Below are 23096 nucleotides of genomic sequence, written 5' to 3' on the forward strand. Positions count from 1 at the left end.
CCATTTTCCTTTCTTTTCTGAAGAAGGCTTTGGCCGAAAGCTATATGTGTAACAGTCTTTTCATTGAACATATATGCAACCCAATGTTTCATCTTTATGGTGAACAGCATCTGTTCTTTTCATAATTGTTTCCATAGCAACCTCGGCTTTCTACTGTTTGAATGTACTCATGTAGGCAAACAGGTGTGTCAAACATGATAATTTGCAATGTACAATACGTGAAAATTGTAACTGACCTTGTTTTGAAAAGAAATTAATGATCGTGTCGAGATCACAGCTGCGATATAGGTCTGCTAACTGTGAGCATGTCTTCAGAGACAAGTTGATTATGCGCAGTCGCCTTTGTCCACTGCAGGATGTGAACAGTACAGCCACTTGGATGTACACACCATCTTCTTCTGTCAGTTTATCATCATGTTTTACCTCGACAGCCACAGCCTGTGCAATACATTTATTGGCAATTCTGAATTACACTGAAATACTTAAAAATATACTTTAATAAAATGCTCAAGCTTGTGACATGTTAACATATTTGAAAGTAATAATATTTATAGACTCTGTGTACCAATTCTGAAGTACCAGCCATTAATTCTATTTGTATTTGTTATTTTCTACAGTGTACTGAAGAAAATATGCTTTTCTCTATTTACGCAACTGCTCAGTTATATCTACATTTGCTACAGATTTGAGTGACTTAAACATGCTGGTGACTTGTTTCACCAAATCCAACTAGTGTTGGGAGAAATCATTTTAATACCAATGTCCCACTTGTAAGGTTGACTGTTCACAGAATTGGCTTTACTTAAATACAGTCACTGTTTAGATTCCTGAAGAAACTCTCAGACTGCCACAATTAACCTGCTGTTTGACCTGCACACATTTTGCAACAGATTCTCTGTCTTTTCTGATATTTAGTCTCGTTAAGAGTATCACAGCTCCTTGGACTGGCAGAAAAATATTTATAATCTCTAAGTTCACACTGCTTTAAAGTAGAGTAATATTACAAAATCTTAGTTCAAAAATGGTTTCCAATGCATCCGGGCTCATGTGAACATTTTAGGTCATACATGACCAATGAAGCACTTCAAATAGTTACTTGGGGAAACAGCAGAAATCTAACACTGCATATCTGCCAAGTAACAAATTTAAATCATTCATTCACTCAACAGAGGACAATGTAAATACCTGATGTAATTGGTTAGATAAATCTTCTCACCAAGTACCAGCAGGAGAAAACACACATAAAAGTATCTAAATTTGCAAGCTTTTGGAGACAGTGGCTCCCCCTCCTGCCTGAAAGATTCAAGGGGAAGGAAGAAGGTGATGGAAAAGAGTGAGGTTTAGGAACTGGGGAGAGTTCAGAAAAGTCATCCAGAATGCTGGCTCATGGGAGACTCCCATGACCTGGGGTTCCAGGCAACTTGTCCAAGCTCTCCCCATTTCCTAAATCTGACCAGTCCTTTTCCTTCACTCTTCTTCCTACCCCTTCAACTCTTTTGCCAGAAGGAACCATTGGCTCTGACAGTTTGCGAATTTCAGTACCTTTGTATGGTATTTTCTTGCTGCCACTTTGTGAATACATTTTTTTATCTACTCAACAACATTATATTTTCAAAAACTGATAATTGTTGTTGATATATTATGCATATATTTACTATTAAAATTCAAAAATACAGTCCACATTAGTTTTTCCATCACATAACAATATGCCCAACAAACAGTGAGTGGAATCTACAGATATGAAAAAGAAATCTCAAGCTGAAGGTCAGCTAATCTAATTTTATCACAATGATTATTACTAAAAATGCCATATGCTGCATAAGGTTAGCAATGATTACATTAGAAGAAAAATATGTGCCTTGATTAAGTGCCTTATGCTGCAAGGAAAGGACAGTAAAATGGCTACAATGACTTATCTTAAACAGAGCATGGAAATAATGATCAATACCTTATCACAATCAATACTAGCAAGTTCCATATCTGTAGTGTTAGACATGAAAAAGTGACCCGCAAAGTCTGTTGCTCTAACACCTGTAGACGTTCGAACTCGCATGATAGCATCAAATACCACAGGTCGGCTGACATCGTGCTTGATGTCTGCTATCAGTCTCTCCCCATCCAAATCTGCCTGTAAATAACCAAAACATAATTGCAGTTCATTTTATGCATACAGGTAAGTTTCAAAAAGCTGGGTAAAAATCATGACTTCATAAAACTGGAACACATAAGAATCACTCTCTTGTATCGCAACTGACTTCAATATTTTGTATTAAAGGTCAAGGAAATTAATATGATGAAACACACTGAAGTGTTTACTTTTGTGCTATTAAATGGCGTGTGTTTTCCACTGCTGTTTTGTAGAATAATCTTCACTGAGCTCTGTTAACAGAACAGTAGTTAGAGCCAGAAAATTGGTTCAGTTATGGCAAACAGATTAATGATCAGTTTACTGCTGCAACTTAGCTTATTTTTGTCTTGACAAAAGGACATAACTGGGTCACTGTACCTGTAACTATCATTCCAAGTCATGAGTTATTACATGTGCAAACAATACACTCACATAACTGAACTGATTATAAACACGTTTTGCCACCCGTGTGTCTGTAAATAAGAAAGCAGAAGCCAAATATCACTCACTTCACGGAAAATGCTTATATCAAATAGTGTATGGTTAAGATAGCAAATTAGGACAACCTGTGGTTTCCTCAGACTGGTTGGTCCCTTCTAAATACTATTTCCACCTTTACACAAAAGCAATTTCTTAAAGTTTTAAGCAGGGACAGTAAATGCCTCCTTTTTTTGTTATAGTGTTACAATTTGATCGATCACGCTTTAAGAAATTCAAGCTGCCCTGTTTATATGCCTACAATTAAATAAATTTACGATTGTCTACACATTCAAGAAAACTGCAAATGAGTGAATTGTGCGTGTGGACTGCACTTAGAATTGTGGTGCAAATTATTTTGGAGGACGCAGAGGCTACAAATTACGTCATGTAAGATGAGAAGATTTTGGAATTCTACAGTCTGCTTGACTGTAGTCCTAGGGTTAAACGTCACTTTCTTCATGATCATCAACATTACTTTCCTGATGATCTTGGTAATTTTTAGTAAAGAATCTGACAAATGCTTCAATCAAAATATTAACATAATGGTAAAGAGATACCAAGGAAAGTGTAGTGTACACATGATTGGTGAATAGATACTTTTACCAACTGCGACATGGTCGCGTATACAAACAGTGAACCCATACTGTCAAATTTTTTTATTTCAGTCTTTGATCACAATATGAATTCTTTAGACGATGACCAGTTTCAGTCTGTAATGACCATCCTCAGATCTTTTTTACACCATGTTCTAAAGTGATTAGACCATAATGGCATCGCCAAAACATATAAATATAATCAGCATAGCATTGTCATAAAGATCTAAAAGAAGGTGTAGAGTAGGCCGCATCGTCCACACAGTCATTATTGCAATGAGTTGAAATAATGACGGTGTGGACGATGCAGCCTATTCTACACCTTATTTCAGATCTTTATGACGATGCTATGCTGATTACATTTACATGTTTTGACGATGCCATTATGGCCTAATCACTTTAGGACATGGTGTAAAAAAGATCTGAGGATGGTCATTACGGACTGAAGCCGATTATCGTCTAAAAAATTCATATTGTGATCAAAGACTGAAATAAAAAACATTTAATAGGTACTTTGTGGACAAACACTGAAGACAGTTGAAGATGAAGCCCAATGGTAGATTTATGGTGTGTGGGCTTTTAAATACATAATTACAGTTAGTGATTTGTTACACTTTTGTTCTGTCTCTCCACAAAACATTCACACACTGCTCATGTTGTCATATAGCAATATCATTATCATTATTATCAATATTCTCTTAATTTTCACATTTTCCTGATTTAGGGGGAAACTGGACGTGATAAATAATCATCAGTCTTTTTGGAATGTGTGGGGGAAAAAATCAATTTTAATATGCATCTTAATTTGAAAACACCATTACTGTAACTGCTATTACTTTTGTCAGTCAATTAGCTTTTGTTTTATTGTCCTTGTTAAGTAAAAATCTAAACAGTCTTGAATATTCTGTTATGGTGACAGTATTAAACTTCACAGATACTTCATTCTCACAGCATATAATACTGCTCCTTACCTGGAAATATGTATATTTGAATATCTCTCCACCACTAAGCCTGCAGACTTGTCCAATGGTGGCAAGATCAATATAAGAATTGTTGAATATGAAAAGATCCACACTGCAGCCTGCTCCCACACACTCCTGGCCCAAGTTGTTGTAGAAAGTTATTTGTGGAGCTGAAAGAAAATACCACACTTCAAATTACACTGTACCTATCCAAACTACTTTAACAGAACTGCAGCATGTAATCACAAGCCTTCATTCAAATTTAAAATGGAATTTTTTCCTTCACTTCATTGGTCATAAGTAGAATTGCAAAAGCAATATATTACCTTCCTACAAAGTTTGCTTCACCAGAAATGCACTTTTCTACTAGCTAGATAATGTCTTCATCAGAAGAAAGAGAGGCACATTACTTCAAATACGCACATTCTGCTAGACCACTATGTTGTTACTGAAGGTTTAATTGGTTATTGCCTCCACCAGAGAATGGAATGAGGAGGAGTCACAAGGATGAATTAGGACTTCAGCAAGTTGTTAAAGACACGTCAAGTGAATGTAATGGAATTTATAGCTGATTAAGGCTGCTGTATTCACTCATGAATAGTCATGCTGAAGAACAATGTTAGAACTACAGGATGTATCAAAAAGAATCATCGAATTTGGTATGTCTATATTTCTGAAACTAACAAACATATACAATGAATTTTGTTTTTTGACGAACGGGAAACTCAAAAAGGTTCTTTTTTTCCATGTGTGTTCAATATGCCCTCCTTGAGATGCACGTCATGTGTCAATGCGGTACTCAAATTGTTCCCACACTACAGCAAGCATGTCTTGAGTTACAGCTGCTGTTATGCGACGTCTCAGTTCATTCATTGTTGTTGGTAAAAGAGGCACATAAACAGATGCACTTCCAGATGCCATTGTGGTACCTAGCAGGAACAGTGTAAAACTCTTTAGAGTTTGCTCTTTCCAACATTATGCTGTTCACGAACGTGTCTCAAATAACAAAATAGCTATGATTTTTTAAAATCTGATGATTCTTTTTGATACACTCAGTATGTTGCTTGCATAATTTCCTGCGATAGGAAGCTTTCATGAAAGCAACAATTTGCAATGGTATGCAGCAGTCACTGTTACCTGCAGAGACAAAATCAATGATTAGTGTGCTTCTTGAACCCAAAAGTCTAGTAGTTAGAATTTTCTCTAGTAAGAGAAATTCTTCGACTGCATACTCATTGTCTTGTTTGCAACATATATAGTCAGATACACAGTTCATTCCACATAACAATTCATCATCTTTCTCAGCTTGACTCAAATTGACAGACCTGCAAGTAAAAAAATTCTCTGTGCCACATTCATTAGTAATGGGACCGACTCCACAGTCACTGAAATACCCAAAATGTTTTTTTGAGAGTTATGTTGTGAATACACCCTTCACTTAAGCCTATCTCTGATTAGACATGAACAGTGAAGCCTGCACCATCTTCCACAATGTTGTCAATGACAGCAATGCTGTCACTAGTGGCTTGATCCCAGGCACTGGTAGCGAGTTTGTTTTCAAGGATAAACACACAAAAATACTTTGGCCCAGTCAAACACTTCCATCCTTGACAGTGTAGCATCTGCAAACTTTGCTCACCGTCTTGCAAAATATCTGTAGGACTAACACATTGTTTCACAAGAAAACTAATAATAATGTTATGTACAGCACAGACATGTACGTCCCACTCATTTCTGGTTATGACTTGCGAGGTAACTGCCATAGTGGGATAATGCAAAAATATATACTACCAATGCATCACCATTTAGTCATTTCTAGTACACTACATTGCTACCATCTCATCCCACAGCACAACACAAAGGACTGTTTCAATTTGAATGGTCCTCGTATATTAACTGATAAATATAAGTAAATGGCTCCAATGACTTTGATCTGAATGAACAGCTCATTTACAAAATATGTAAACAGAAGAAAAGTAATACTGCTTACACTAAAATCTTCATTAAATTAATTATGTCAGTAATTACTATTTAGTAACAATGCTACAAATTGGTACCGAGGCTCTTGTACAAGGATGTAATTACCAATTAAGCATTTCTATTTGCTGACATGTATTTCTAGTTTGTCAAGCATCCATCACACTTAATTCTATACCTCACACCAAATGTGCCATTTTATAGTGGCTTTGAATCTACAAATACACTACAAACAACATATTTTGGAGCTGCTTTCAAACATGGTCATTATAAAATGAAATACAATGCCTTTGCTCGGAAACATTCCGCAAGGTACAAACTAAAGTATTATTTTCATGTACAGTCATGGTCCTCCTTTATGATTATGTATACCCACAACAAATGTTTAATTGACACATGATTATATATGATACTCTGAATGTAACAGAATAATACTATTAACTGGAAAATCTCAATGTGATTCATTTTCTGCATTTAGCTGTAAGATGACTCAGAGGATAGAAGGATGTGTGGGTGTATCACCTTTAACAGCATAACACTCATCAGAGTTTTTTACTAATCAAATGACCAAGTTGAATTCAGATAGTATCATCCCATTCCAGCATTTTTGTGTTGCATACACACAGCTCTAATTCTTCAGCACTCAACACCTCTTACGTTATAAATGTCTTGCAATTCATAGTGAAGATAGTAGCACAGACATCTTGTAGAAGAAGAAGTGGCCTCGTCGGAAAGAGCAATTCTTATTTGTTGAAAAAAAATAAATAAAAAAAAATATAAGTTGCCTCAGACCCTTGTAGGATATATTTAATACACTGAAAAACTACAGTATGCAATGTCACTAAATGTAACTTAACAATACAGCTGTATGATGCAAGACAGCAACTCCTTGCCACACTGAAGGGCAAAGTAGTAGTAGTTGTTGTTGTTGTTGTGGTCTTCAGTCCTGAGACTGGTTTGATGCAGCTCTCCATGCTACTCTATCCTGTGCAAGCTTCTTCATCTCCCAGTACCTACTGCAACCTACATCCTTCGGAATCTGCTTAGTGTATTCCTCTCTTGGTCTCCCTCTACGATTTTTACCCTCCACGCTGCCCTCCAATACTAAATTGGTGATCCCTTGATGCCTCAGAACATGTCCTACCAACCGATCCCTTCTTCTGGTCAAGTTGTGCCACAAACTTCTCTTCTCCCCAATCCTATTCAATACTTCCTCATTAGTTATGTGATCCACCCATCTAATCTTCAGCATTCTTCTGCAGCACCACATTTAGAAAGCTTCTATTCTCTTCTTGTCCAAACTATTTATCGTCCATGTTTCACTTCCATACATGGCTAGACTCCATACACGGCTACACTCCATACAAATACTTTCAGAAATGACTTCCTCACACTTAAATCTATACTCGATGTTAACAAATTTCTCTTCTTCAGAAACGCTTTCCTTGCCATTGCCAGTCAACATTTTATATCCTCTCTACTTTGACCATCATCAGTTATTTTGCTCCCCAAATAGCAAAACTCCTTTACTACTTTAAGTGTCTCATTTCCTAATCTAATTCCCTCAGCATCACCCGACTTAATTCGACTACATTCCATTATCCTCGTTTTGTTTTTGTTGATGTTCATCTTATATCCTCCTTTCAAGACACTGTCCATTCCATTCAACTGTTCTTCCAAGTCCTTTACTGTCTCTGACAGAATTACAATGTCATCGGCGAACCTCAAAGTTTTTATTTCTTCTCAATGGATTTTAATACCTACTTCGAATTTTTCTTTTGTTTCCTTTACTGCTTGCTCAATATACAGATTGAACAACATCGGGGAGAGGCTACAACCCTGTCTTACTCCCTTCCCAACCACTGCTTCCCTTTCATGTCCCTCGACTCTTACAACTGCCATCTGGTTTCTGTACAAATTGTAAATAGCCTTTCGCTCCCTGTATTTTACCCCTGCCACCTTTAGAATTTGAAAGAGAGTATTCCAGTCAACATTGTCAAAAGCTTTCTCTAAGTCTACAAATGCTAGAAACGTAGGTTTGCCTTTCCTTAATCTTTCTTCTAAGATAAGTCGTAAGGTCAGTTTTGCCTCACGTGTTCCAGTGTTTCTACGGAATCCAAACTGATCTTCCCCGAAGTTGGCTTCTACTAGTTTTTCCATTCGTCTGTAAAGAATTCGTGTTAGTATTTTGCAGCTGTGACTTATTAAACTGATAGTTCGGTAATTTTCACATCTGTCAACACCTGCTTTCTTTGGGATTGGAATTATTATATTCTTCTTGAAGTCTGAGGGTATTTCGCCTGTTTCGTACATCTTGCTCACCAGATGGTAGAGTTTTGTCAGGACTGGCTCTCCCAGGGCCATCAGTAGTTCCAATGGAATGTTGTCTACTCCGGGGGCCTTGTTTCAACTCAGGTCTTTCAGTGCTCTGTCAAACTCTTCACGCAGTACCGTATCTCCCAATTCATCTTCATCTACATCCTCTTCCCTTTCTATAACATTGCCTTCAAGTACGTCGCCCTTGTATAAACCCTCTATATACTCCTTCCACCTTTCTGCTTTCCCTTCTTTGCTTAGAACTGGGTTTCCATCTGAGCTCTTGATATTCATACAAGTGGTTCTCTTATCTCCAAAGATCTCTTTAATTTTCCTGTAGGCAGTATCTATCTTACCCCTAGTGAGATAAGCCTCTACATCCTTACATTTGTCCTCTAGCCATCCCTGCTTAGCCATTTTGCACTTCCTGTCGATCTCATTTTTGAGACGTTTGTATTCCTTTTTGCCTGCTTCATTTACTGCATTTTTATATTTTCTCCTTTCATCAATTAAATTCAATATTTCTTCTGTTACCCAAGGATTTCTACTAGCCCTCGTCTTTTTACCTACTTGATCCTCTGCTGCCTTCACTACTTCATCCCTCAAAGCTACCCATTCTTCTTCTACTGTATTTCTTTCCCCCATTCCTGTCAATTGTTCCCTTATGCTCTCCCTGAAACTCTGTACAACCTCTGGTTCTTTCAGTTTATCCAGGTCCCATCTCCTTAAATTCCCACCTTTTTGCAGTTTCTTCAGTTTTAATCTACAGGTCATAACCAATAGATTGTGGTCAGTGTCCACATTTGCCCCTGGAAATGTCTTACAATTTAAAACCTGGTTCCTAAATCTCTGTCTTACCATTATATAATCTATCTGATACCTTTTAGTATCTCCAGGGTTCTTCCATGTATACAACCTTCTTTCATGATTCTTAAACCAAGTGTTAGCTATGATTATGTTGTGCTCTGTGCAAAATTCTACCAGGCGGCTTCCTCTTTCATTTCTTAGCCCCAATCCATATTCACCTACTACGTTTCCTTCTCTCCCTTTTCCTACACTCGAATTCCAGTCACCCATGACTATTAAATTTTCGTCTCCCTTCACTACCTGAATAATTTCTTTTATTTCATCACACATTTCTTCAATTTCTTCGTCATCTGTAGAGCTAGTTGGCATATAAACTTGTACTACTGTAGTAGGTGTGGGCTTCGTATCTATCTTGGCCACAATAATTCATTCACAATGCTGTTTGTAGTAGCTTACCCGCATTCCTGTTTTCCTATTCATTATTAAACCTACTCCTGCTTTACCCCTATTTGATTTTGTGTTTATAACCCTGTAGTCACCTGACCAGAAGTCTTGTTCCTCCTGCCACTGAACTTCACTAATTCCCATTTTATCTAACTTTAACCTATCCATTTCCCTTTTTAAATTTTGTAACCTACCTGCCCGATTAAGGGATCTGACATTCCACGCTCCGATCCGTAGAACGCCAGTTTTCTTTCTCCTGATAACGACATCCTCCTGAGTAGTCCCCGCCCGGAGATCCGAATGGGGGACTATTTTACCTCCGGAATACTTTACCCAAGAGGACGCCATCATCATTTAATCATACAGTAAAGCTGCATGCCCTCGGGAAAAATTACGGCTGTGGTTTCCCCTTGCTTTCAGCCGTTCACAGTACCAGCACAGCAAGGCCATTTTGATTATTGTTACAAGGCCAGATCAGTCAATCATCCAGACTGTTGCCCTTGCAACTACTGAAAAGGCTGCTGCCCCTCTTCAGGAACCACACGTTCGTCTGGCCTCTCAACAGATACCCCTCCGTTGTGGTTGCACCTACGGTACGGCTATCTGTATCGCTGAGGCACGCAAGCCTCCCCACCAACGGCAAGGTCCATGGTTCATGGGGGGAAGGGCGAAGTACAACTGTAAATTTGATGCAGAAATCGTAAGTAGAGCTTCTGTATATTCTTCACATGTTTAAATTTCAACTATCAGATTAGTTTCCAGCATCTGTAGAGTAACACACATCATTCGAACAACTGACACGCCATTTACAACTGTAGGTTTGCTTTTCCAAGAAAATGGACAAATTCTATTTGAAAGGGATCTTGGTACAGGAAACCAAACTTTTTGGATTATCTTTCATCTTAGAATTACCTCCAGACACTTTTCTTGAGTTGTCAGTAAAATATTGTCCAATTTCAGGAGTTTTTCAGCACCTCAGTAGCCCAGAAAATGAATTTAAAATTTTAGCATCCCATTTTCAATTCCACCAGATACTGTACCTTCAGAAACACAATTAGAAGTGATAAAATTTACAAAATTACACACTACACAAGGATAGGAACGTTAGTGCTATTAGTTTACAATGTATATGCAGAAGTGTTTCCAAGACTTTATAAAAATGTAGCCAACATCACGTCTACATTTGAGTCAACTGGTGGTTGTTAACAACTCTTCCCTGTCCTGAAGAGGATAAACATTGCAAAGAAGTCCCACCTTCATGACCCAGTAGAGTATTCTGTGTCTTGTGGCAGCAGACACCAAATATTTTGTCACTTTTAAATAAAATGTAATGTTCCAAAAACACAATGAAATTTTAAAATTTTTACTTGGATTGAATTTTTCTTTTAAACACATCCTTTTGCAATGTTTCTGCTTGACAATGTTGTGCACACAATATTGACTTGTCATATGCGACATGTCTACCCATCACTACTTGTGGACACACTATGTCAAATTGCTGTTCAACAGGTTTTTGCACTGCATACTGAGGCAATATTATGGCAAACAGCCAATATCAGTTTCATTTTCTTTCACTTTTTTTTAAAATTTAAAAATGACTGGATGGTTTTTGGTCTTTCTTGTAATTTCTTGATAATACATGATTGCTGCCCTTCTCTGAAGTTTCTTGATGTACTCCATTAATCCTACCTGGTAAGGGTCCCACACCATGCAGCAGTACTCCAAAAGAGGATGGACAACTGTAGTGTGGGCAGTCTCTTTACTAGACCTGATGCATCCTCCAAGTGTTCTGTCAATAGAATGCGATCTTTGGTTCACCTTTCCCACAACATTTTCTATGTTCTTTCCAATTTAAGTTGTCTGTAAATGTAATTCCTAGGTATTTAGTTGAATTTATGGCCTTTAGATTTGATTGATTTATCATGTGACTGAAGTTTAATGGATGCCTTGTAGCACTTGTGTGGATGACCTCACTTTTTATTATTTACAGTCAATTGCCAATTTTTGCACCAAACAGATATCTTAATTAGAAACCTTACAAACAGCAAAGCGGCAATTTTTTTAGAGATACAGTGTGCTCTTTGACAGTTCGGGGATTTTATTGTTAATAGCATTTGGAAATTTAAAGAAAATGAAGCAGCTGAAACTGAAGTGCTTGCATCAGCCAACCACAGAAATTACACATTTCCTACACAGCTGCCAACCTGGAAAGTTGACTTCTTTTACTGCAGTAATTACCCAACATGTAAAATATATGTAATTTCTCATTCATTTAGTGACCAATTATTGACACTACTTTTGTTTCTTGCTTCGCAATGCAATGTTGTGAAACATACCAGATTCAGTCTAAAGAGCCAAACTACTTACAAGACCTATTTATCTGTAATCTGCTGTCTCTGCACTTCAGCTGATTTAACAGCCAAGTTTATGTATCTAACCCTTTAGTAGTGTCTTCATTTCTGGTGGCAGCCTTCCGTACTACCATTCAAGACTTCCTTTCTCATTTGCAAATTTCTTCTATGAAAACTATGATTTTTCCAAGAACATCTGCAACAGCAGTGCTAAATATATCTGAGCACTTTTACTCTAGAAACATTTGAAAAGGCAGAGCACATGCAAAAAGCAAGCAAGCACATATCATGCACACATGACCATCATCTCTGGCAGATCAGACAAAAATTCAACTGGTTGAGCTGCCAGAGATGGTGGTCATGCGTGTGTGAGGTGTGCTTTGTTGTGTGAATTGATGTGTGTATGCATATGTTTCTTTTCCTGATGAAGTCTGTGACCGAAATCTTTAATTTTGTGCCTGTCTGCAACTTGACAACTCTACAGTAAGTAGCAATCTATCTTTTACTTAAATTGTTGACTTCCATCCCAGAGTTTCCATTGTTTAATAAAACACACTTTTGTAGCTTAAAAACACAGAGCATTCAGAGACTATGATGTGGTTAAAGCTAATCTGACAATGTTATCATTACTGCAGCAAAATGTGAAGAGAGACATACCCAAGACTGTTTTCTCTTTCTCAGTTCCGAGCAGCTTCCTATCATCCCTGTTCTTGAGTTTACCAGGGGCTTCAGCAATTGGCAGTGAGGAATTGAACACCAGAAGCTTGCCAGCACATTCTGCAGCCTGGAAAAGACAATATATTATCTACTCCTCATTAACCAACATTTTCTATTATAAGTGAAATAAGTAAAACCCCGATACTGTTTACAGCTTGTTTATTGGTTAAAAAATAAATTTGAAATGAAGAAGGACAATCCTAGGCTGGAATATGGATTGGCACACATGGAATTCCAGCCATGGCATCAGGAAAAAGTAGCACCCCCCCCCCCCCCCCTCTCTCTCTCTCTCTCTCTCTCTCTCTCTCTCTCTCTCTCTCTCTCTCTCTGTGTGTGTGTGTGTGTGTGTGTGTGTGTGTGTGTGTGTGTGTGTAGAGAAAGTCCACATTAAGGTGCAAAATAATTCTTTCACATCCTGTAAGACTGTATCAATAGACTGTACCAGAGAATAATTAGGCTCATTCATGAAAATGCACATAAAACTGCTTTAATTTAAGGATACCGATACAAACAAAATTCCATTTTTGAAAATTTGTTTTTCAAAATTTTACTAATCACTGTTCACAATGAAGTCAAAGGAAATGGCCATTGTTGAAAATTCATTACAAAATGCAATATGCCAAGATGGTGGAAATCTGAGCTTGGCAACAGTTGAAAGTAATGCGCCAACTCCTGAACTGGCCGACGGCTACCAAAATAAGCAGGTTGGCATCGATGTGCAAGGGCACTGAGGAGGTCCCACTTTGTAAATGGGGCAGTATAGGATTCATTGTGGTGTGTAGTGAACGAGAGGACTTTCCCTTCCAGCTGCTGTTTGAGAGTGCGAAAGGCTGGGGGGTTAATTCTCTGACGCAGAGGCTCGAGCATAGTGCTCAGCAATCTTGTTTGCGTCGGTAGATAACACGCCATTTATGTTAACACTGGGAACACCTGTTGGGATCTGACACCCGAAAACATGTCTGATCTTTGCCCAGACTTCGGAAGGTGACGTGTGGCACCCAATGGTCGAGTCTTCTCTCTCCCAACACTCCTGCTTCTGTCATTTGATAAGTTGGCGAACGTGGGCACGGAGCCGTGTAAAGGCTATGAGGTGCTCCTCAAACGGGTGCCGCTTATGTCACTGTACAGCTCACCGACACTCCGTAATGCTTCAGCGACTTCCGGCGTCCACTAAGGGACTGCTTTTCACTGGGGGCATCCTAAAGAGCGAGGGATCATGTTTTCTAACACAGAAATGATTGTTGTAGTCACCTGCTCAACCATCACATCGATGTTCCCGTGTGGGGGAGATTCAATGATGACAGCAGAGGTGAAACTTTCCCAGCCCGCCTTGTTTATAGCCGATCTAGGCAGGCATCCGTGGGCCTGATACCGGGGCAGTGACAGGAAGATGGGGAAGTGGTCAGTACCACACAGGTCATCATGTGCTCTCCAGTGGATAGATGGGAGAAGTCCTGCACTGCAGATTGATAAATCAATGGCCAAGTAACTACCACGAGCCACACTGAAATGTGTAGCGGCCCCAGTATTTCAGAGGCAGAGGTCGAACTGAGACAAAGTTTCGAAGTCTCTGCCTCAGCCAGTATGCACAGTGCACTCCACAAGGGGTTATGGGCGTTAAAATCACCCAAAAGTAGGAAAGGTTAAGTGCAGTGGTCATCAAACTTTTTTGGGCCAAAACTAACAATATGATGTCGCACCTCGGGCTGCAGATTTCCAATCTTTTTATTAACTGGCAAACCATGTAAATGGAGTGTTATGAACCTCCAATAGACTAGCTATGCTAAAGAAGCAAGATGTTTACCACTGACTTTCTAGCACTTATCAAAGTCTATACCATTCGGACCACTACGTGTAGAATGTTCTCTGTTTCAGATTGTTGCCACCCTCAAATGACCCATAAATTGTAACACTGTAATTGCCTGACAAAATGTTGCTGCGTTGTCTTTGTGAACAGATGGTTAATAACAGCAATGGACTTATACTTCAATGTATTGTGTAACATGAGACACGATCACAACTGTTTTCTACATGTTTTTAAAGTCATTCTTCAATTCACTTGACTGAACTACAACAGCATTAATTCTATTTCATACTAGATGAGATACCTGGCATTGCCTAGATATGTATTTATTCCAATCTTATGTTATTCTGTCTCTTCTGTCCTTCACTCTGTCGTCCATCTCGACTTACCCCTCACTCACTATCTGTTCACCCTTTTATCTGTCTATTTTGCACTCCCCCTGTATGTGTCCATGTCCTCCTCCCCCTTCTCCCTCCACATTACCATCCCCCACCCCAATAAGACGTTGCCTTTGCTTACCCCATAATATTTCTTTACAGATTGAAAATAATGTGTGTATCAGTGTGGTTGAAATTGATCCAAGGGTTTGGGAGGAGAAGTGGAGGATAAACAAACAAACAAACAAACAAACAAACACACAGCATGAGGCACACGCACCCATTTGATGTCAGCACTGAGAAAAACAAGAAGACATTTCCATTATTACGTCCCCTTCCACAGCAACAACAAATGTATCTGCCACTGTACCAAGTGGCACCTGTAAAGGTGATAGAACAACTTTACGCACTCCTACTTACAATTCTTCCAGTATATTTTTCATTTGATGAAGGAGATAAGTAAAGCCGACAGCTGCAAACCATTTATTCTTTACCGGATTTGGATATATATCATTTATCATTCTTCAGAAACTGTAAACATTAGCACCTGTTGAAATGAAATAGTACTTTCAGAAACAAACCACTCACAACTGTTGGATGTATGCGATTCCTTTGCCAAATAACATTGCTGTGCAGTTGCTGACAACAATAAGCCATGTTTATGACACTGAAATTCTGCAATACAGGGAAAAAGATCTTTAAATATCCATCTGCCGGTTTGACAGCTATTAGAGTACGAGGGATATATTTGTAGGAGACATACGAGTAGTTGTGTCACGGTGTCAACAATTACATTTTTAGTCAGTCTTCACAGGAGTCAAGTGTTGAGACCGACTGGAATAATCGTTGAGGCAGCATGAGTCAACGATGACATGTGCCATTCACAGACTTTCACAGAACGACCGTCACCATGTTTACGAGTGTTGAAAAGTGCATCAAATGCTGCTGATCAAATTTCAATAAACTGGAAAAAAGCATACAGTGCATTTCACTAATTCATTTCAGTTTAATTATCTCTGTGAAAATAAAATTCACATGACTTGCATAATCTTACAATATTCATGTAGCTAGGCAGGAGCATATGAAGAGTGAAGGGAAGGAAGGGAACTACTAGTAATTTTGAGCCACTACTGAAATCAAATCTGGGATCAGTGTATCTTGTTCCTGAAATTTAATTTAAAGTACTTTCATGCAAGATGAGATAGACGTATTATTAAAATATTATATTACATTATTCAAATGGCCACAAAAACTTTATTATAATTACATTAATCTCAAACTTTCAAAAAATGTCCAAAGAAATAAGAAATTTAAAAAATAAGAAAAGGACAGATGCACTGCCCATGCAACAGGGTATATAAGAAAGCTACAAGTCTCTAATTGAATCTGGTTTTTATTCATTTTAATTTCAAAACAAATGTAAATACAAATATATAATTTTTTCATTAACGTGACTCGTGATGTTGAACTTTTTAGGCTATGTCATTGATATCTGCATCATTTGGGCTGCATGCAATCCCCACTGTTGTTGTTGTTGTGGTCTTCAGTCCTGAGACTGGTTTGATGCAGCTCTCCATGCTACTCTATCCGGTGCAAGCTTCTTCATCTCCCAGTACCTACTGCAACCTACATCCTTCTGAATCTGCTTAGGTGTATTCATATCTCGGTCTCCCTCTACGATTTTTACCCTCCATGCTTCCCTCCAATATTAAATTGGTGATCCCTTGATGCCTCAGAACATGTCCTACCAACCGATCCCTTCTTCTGGTCAAGTTGTGCCACAAACTTCTCTTCTCCCCAATCCTATTCAATACTTCCTCATTAGTTATGTGATCTACCCATCTAATCTTCAGCATTCTTCTGTAGCACCACATTTCGAAAGCTTCTATTCTCTTCTTGTCCAAACTATTTATCGTCCATGTTTCACTTCCATACATGGCTACACTCCATACGAATACTTTCAGAAATGACTTCCTGACACTTAAATCAATACTGGATGTTAGCAAATTTCTCTTCTTCAGAAACGCTTTCCTTGCCATTGCCAGCCTACTGTGTTTTCTAAATTTATTTTTCAGGTACTTCATTTCTGGAAGTGAAGCTTCATGAAGGTAAGTTGAAGGAAATAGTGTTAAAATGAACTGAGCATAGTCTCGTTAATTTTTATAATTGTTAAGCATTCATTTCCAAAATTCAGTGTACTGTTGTGTTTCACAATGTTCTATAAACAGAGCTTTAAGCTGTGTGTCATGCTGAAGATCGATTATTTCATTTAGCAAATTGGTTTTAGGAAATCCAAATTGGCAGAATGATTTGAGATCATCATGTCCAACATGCCAAGGGTTCTCTATGAGAATAGAACAGCTTTGAATATTTGTAACATCTGCAAATCTACTTTTTATTTCTTCCAAATATTCTTTCATGTTTTGGTAAATAGTTTCAGCGATAGTTAAGCCTGACTGGAGCATAGCAACAGTTGAAAAATTAGGCACTTTTCCTTTGCTTAGCCATCTGACAGCAGTATGTAGGAGAACATCACTGTAACAAGCTTGCAATCCCTGCAGAAGTTCTTTAAATTTTCGGTGATTAAGTTCATGGGCACGAATCAAACTTTTAACACATAACTGTTTGCATAACATTCTTCAATTTGGTATTTGAAATTTGATATGCCAAACTTTCTTGATGCAGTAAGCAGTGAATGGAGAGTAAATTTGGCAAATTCCATTCCTTCTTAATCAGTGCTATCAAACCACTGTTGACACATATCATTGACAGACAACCATCGGTACATACTGATATTAATTTGCTCATAGATAAGTCTTTTTTTTTACAAATTCTTTAATTGCACCCACAAAAATCACAGCCTTTTGTGTGAGCTTTCATGGTTATAATTGCTAAAAATTGTGTGCAGTAACACACAAACAATGAAAACTGAGCCATTGAAGCTAAATCTGTACTGGAATCACAGGCAAGCTGAAGTATTTGTATAGTTTGACTTTATTAATTACTGCCTCAAACATACATTTTGAAATATCTTCTATACGACGTGAACATGTAGATTCTGAAAGTGTGAGCTTTTTTATTTCAGCTGGTATTTGTTTACTGTTCGAGAAATTTTGAAACAAAGTTTCAGAAACAGTCATCACACATTGCTTCACTAATTCAGCAGCAGTGAAAGCTTTCATATCTTTTGCCAGAATATTACATACTTGGTATGATGCTCTTGTGACAGCCTCACTTTGCCCAAGTGCTGCTAACATAACGTTTTGTTGACAATGAATGGTAGATTTTAGATGAGAAATGTTTTCCTTTCTTTCATTTGAACTCAAAGGAAAAGCTACTGTAAATGAATTGTGCTTGCTTGTGTAGTGGCAAAATAAACTGTATCTCTTCAGTCCCACAATAGTATCCCGGCATATTGAGCAAGTAGCAGTATCTTCTTTGTGCACACATATAAGGCAAAACTCTTCTTCCCATATTTCTTGGAAACTTCTTTTCTCTTCACATATTTTCCTCTTGGACACTGTTCTTGAGGGTACATCAGCAATTATTTAATCCACTAATATGAACACAAATACACTCAATATGCGACGAATGCTCAGGGCACCGAAACTTAGTTCACGACTGACATGACAAAGCTAACAATGAAGCAGCTGCGAGACAAGCCCGCTGCCGACAAACAAGCGGCCATGGGCATGCAGCGCGCTTGATGCACGGCTCACATTGTTGGTTAGCAGGCCGCTCATGCCTTTAGCACTGTGGAACACTGGCAAGTGGCACGTTAAATGAAAGTGGTGGATGGTGTTCAGTTACCTAATTACTTCTCCGACTTTAATCACAATTCTATGCAGTTTCCGTAAACAAAATACAACTACGCCAGACGAGTAGATAACTAATGCTACCCGTGCAAAGCTGAGGAGGGTCGCGGGCTGCACAGAAACATGATCTGGGCCACAAGCGGCCCACGGGCGGCAGTTGATCAATCACTTCAGTTGATACATTGAGGGATACTGCACCATCAGGAGGAAGAATACATTGCAAACAGTTATTTCCTGCTTCGTCGTTATTCTGACAGCCACAGCTTCAAGAGGGGGTTTGAAGGGGCACATGTTCACTACAGACTGAGGTTAGGACATGAACGCAAACTCCACCTGACACTTTATTATAGTCACTACGGTTCTTGTAATATCCCTTATAGCCGTGGAGGGCAGGGGTCCGCATTGCCGGGAACCAGGTTTCCTTGACGGCAATGCAGAAAGCAGGTGTGAAGCTTAACAGTTGCCATAGCTCAGCCAGACAGTGGAAAAAACCGCCGCAATTCCACTGGAGGAAAACGTCATTGTGAGACTGTGAAGGTATGGAACATTCAACGAGGCAGTTTACATCTCAGGGTCATCTGCTGCCACCGAATATTTGCCTGAGCAGTCTATATCCATTGTGTCTGAGGGTCCAGCGATATATAGGTCCTCAGTGGACGCCAGAATCTCCACTTCATCTACAGATTCAGAGCTTGTAGGTAGCGGTGGTGTGGGTGCCACCACAATTCCCTTGGTCTTGGGGATCATCTTTTTGGATTTCTCTCGCTGCTCCTTGGATTTCCCTGGCTGGGAGAACTTCACTGATTTACTCTACAGGACTGAGGATGTGTGTGAAGCCCTATGACCAGCTGCTTTTAGGCTCTTCAGCCACTCAGCCACTGGTGGGTGTTATCTTTCCCACTAGCGGAAACTTGGGAAGGGAGTGACCCAAGGGACCCCCTCCTAGTGACAGGAGCCGAAAACGACTTACGCTTCTCCGGGTCAGAAGTGAGGACTGATATCCCCAATGGTTGGGGACGGGGGGTGTTGCTCCTGAAGTAGGTGTCGCAACAGGGAATGAAGTGCCCCCACCATCAAGGGGGCAGGTGTATTCTTCTGGCTCTGAGAGGTGACTGGGGTTGGCAGAGCTGATGGGGCTAGAACTGTTGTTGCAGCGGCGCCAGACTGTCACACGTACAGGATGTAGGCGTTCAAATTTCCTCTTAGCCTCAGAGTAGGTCAGTTGGTCCAGCGTTTTGTACTCCATGACTTTCTTTTCTTTCTGGAGAATCCTGCAGTCAGGCGAGCAAGGCGAATGGTACTCTCCGCAGTTGACATAGATGGGAGGTGGGGCACATGGAGTATTGGGATGTGATGGGAGTCTGCAATCTCGACATGTGACGCTGGAAGTACAGTGGGAAGACGTATGGCCGAACTTCCAGCACTTAAAGCACCACATTGGAGGAGGGATATAGGGCTTTACATCACAGCAGTAGACCATCACCTTGACCTTCTCGGGTAATTTATCTCCCTTGAAGCCCAAGATGAAGGCACCAGTGGTAACCTGATTATCCCTTGAACCCTGGTGGACACGCCATATGAAATTTACACTTCACTGCTATAAATTGGCACGCAGCTCATCATCAGACTGCAAAAGAAGGTCCCTGTGAAATATGATACCCTGGACCATATTTAAGCTCTTATAGGGTGTACTGGTTACAGAAACATCCCCCAGTTTGTCACAAGCGAGTAAGGCCTGTGAGTGGGCAGAGGACGCAGTTTTGATCAAGACTGACCCAGATCTCATTTTGGACACGCCCTCCACCTCCCCAAGCTTGTCCTCTAAATGCTCAACAAAAAACTGAGGCTTCATCATCATGAAAGATTCGTTATCAGCTCTTGAAAATAAAAGGTACCGGGGCGAATAAGAGCTGCTGCCATCCTTAGCCTGACGTTCCTCCCATGGTGTGGCCAGGGAGAGGAACGATTTGGGGTCATACTTCTGTGCGTTGAATTGAGCCCGTGAACGCTTAGAGACTGCTAGTGTTTGACCACCAGCAAGAGATGATGTACTAAGCTTCATTGCGTGTCATCCACCCTGATGCCACACACTCTGACCACGGATTCTGATCAGGAGCCCTCCCCACAGGCGCCACCCAGTCACAGCAGAGGCCACCTGGCAGGATGTCCATTACCAGGAGTCCTGATGCCCCAGGGTGACGGGTATCTACTCCTCGGCATACTTGGGGAGTTAACGGTGCAGGCATCAGCGGAGCAATCCCTGTCTGGTCAGGGGGCTACAAAAAACAGGGTACATAGCAGCTGCACCACAAAAGACTGGCTACCGTGCTGGATATCAGGTGCAAACAGGCAAAGAAGTCCGTTATCATTGTCAGCGTAGAAAACGATGCTACACAGTTGATGGAAAAATATGCACCCAGGAGGGTGACCTTACCCAACAGCTGGAGAATGTTGGGAAGTGCAGATCCACATCAATAAAGGATGTGATAGGTCTCAGTGCATGATGGTCACGATGCACCATGTAAAGTGCCCTTCCCAATTTGCTCACTCCTCACAAAAATTTTGAAAAATGGAGGTTAAACCCTACAGGGGACCATCACATAAAGACCGAAATGTGAGAGACTCCTTTTAGTCACCTCTTATGACAGGCACGAATACCTCAGGCCTATTCTAACGCTCCGGACCTGCAGGGTGTTGGCTTTACTAGAATCACAGAGAGTGAAACCATGCAATGAACTCTGTTTAGGTGCAGGTAAGAATGGGCTAGGACCACGGTAGTTTTACCCCCCTTCACTAATAAAATCAGTTTAAATTTATGCAAATATTCAAAAGAAATATCAATTACTGAGCTAACAAGAAAGTAATGAGACGGACTTTAAATCTTACAAAATATTTCTGTATTTAATACAAAAACTCAAATGACAAACAATAAATTAATAAATAAAAAAGAAGGGGATCCTGAGGGAGGGAGGTGGGGGGGGGGGGGGTGTCATGTGGTAGTACATGCATTGTGCTCAAGTGACAACATACCCACCTGAGCCACACAATTCAAAATTTCATAGTGCAGTGTTTCCCATACCCAACAGTAGATGAAGGAGTGTAAAAAATGATAGTGCCAAGAGCAGAGAGCCATGTAAAATGTTTAGTGACTTTCACACAGTTATATGAATAATTCATAGTACAGAAAAATACGAACAGAAAACAATGGAGCAACAATTAATATTAATTAATGGGTAATATAAGCATAAATGGTATAATGATGGTGTACTGACAGTAATGAAATGTTTTATAGGCAATACTGACGCAGCAAGAACAGCATTAAATAAATAAATACCAAACTGAAACATGAGAGGGAAAAGACTTCCAACATTGCTGAAACATATGGGGAACTAACCTCATATATTCTGAAATCCCATGAAACTGAAATATGCATCACTTTTACAGAGTGTACAATGTTTGATTTTCAAAACCCAATTAATAATGCCAATACACAAAGAAAAAATAATTCATAAACAAACATGTAGAACAAAAAAAATCAGACTGCACACTAGTCTACATAGTGAAGACATCACCCATTTGCAATTGCAATTGTAGAAGTTTCCTGCATTCTGAAGAAATACTTTGAAATCTGTCCATCGTCCACCATTCCTGTGAAGTCACAGGTGGAAAAAGTTGTTTAAAAGCTCGAATTGTCATTCAAAACTGGAGCAGCAAGTACACAAATACTTTATTTGAGAATGTCATTATAGGAAAATTCTTTTTATACTGGGGAGCCTGTTTGACTTATGCAATGGAGAATTTTGAATAGAGCTATGAAGATGAGGAGAGTTAATAGAATGTTACACCATTACCGGAAAGCCAAAATAATTTGCTCTGGAGCAAGAAGAGTTTTCTGTTTTGAATTGTATCATCAACAGCAGTCTCCAATTACTTTACTAAAAATATTATTAAGCCATTACCTTTAGGGCTTCCAAGCCTGCCTGGATAGCAGGGCCAAGCACTGTTTCTGTCTCACGTGTATCTCCAAACATCTCAGGGATCTGCTCCATCAGACTGTCCAGTACAGTCTCTGATTCAGCTGGATCACACAGGAAACCATCCAGCAAAGGAACAAACATGTCCTGCACATCTCCCACAACCATCATCTGTGGCTGAGCTAGGCATCCCTATCGAAGTTAAAAAAAGAAAAAGTAAGGTATTAAATAAAATTGACAATGTACTACAAATCATAGAAATATAAATAAATAATAATAATACAGGAGAAAAACTGGTTACTGTGGGAATTAATTTAGGTGGAGCCAGGAATGACAGTCATTTTTGTAAAC

At 39.4% G+C, this 23096-nt stretch overlaps 1 protein-coding gene across 5 annotated transcripts in view; it reads right to left on the reverse strand.

Moving 5' to 3' along the window:
* LOC124780762 (protein transport protein Sec24C) overlaps positions 1–23096 on the reverse strand; it is a 131702-nt gene that overhangs the window by 16773 nt on the left and 91833 nt on the right. For all 5 annotated transcript variants that reach the window (XM_047253806.1, XM_047253808.1, XM_047253809.1 and 2 more), the window contains 5 exons: positions 22731–22937; positions 12716–12842; positions 4173–4333; positions 1949–2128; positions 237–438 (listed from right to left, as the gene is read on the reverse strand). In XM_047253806.1, the coding sequence (XP_047109762.1) occupies positions 237–438; positions 1949–2128; positions 4173–4333; positions 12716–12842; positions 22731–22937 (877 nt within the window). The remainder of the gene's footprint in view (positions 1–236; positions 439–1948; positions 2129–4172; positions 4334–12715; positions 12843–22730; positions 22938–23096) is intronic.

This window comes from Schistocerca piceifrons, chromosome 1, assembly GCF_021461385.2.
Source record: "Schistocerca piceifrons isolate TAMUIC-IGC-003096 chromosome 1, iqSchPice1.1, whole genome shotgun sequence".
In the NCBI taxonomy this organism is placed as follows: Eukaryota; Metazoa; Arthropoda; class Insecta; order Orthoptera; family Acrididae; genus Schistocerca; species Schistocerca piceifrons.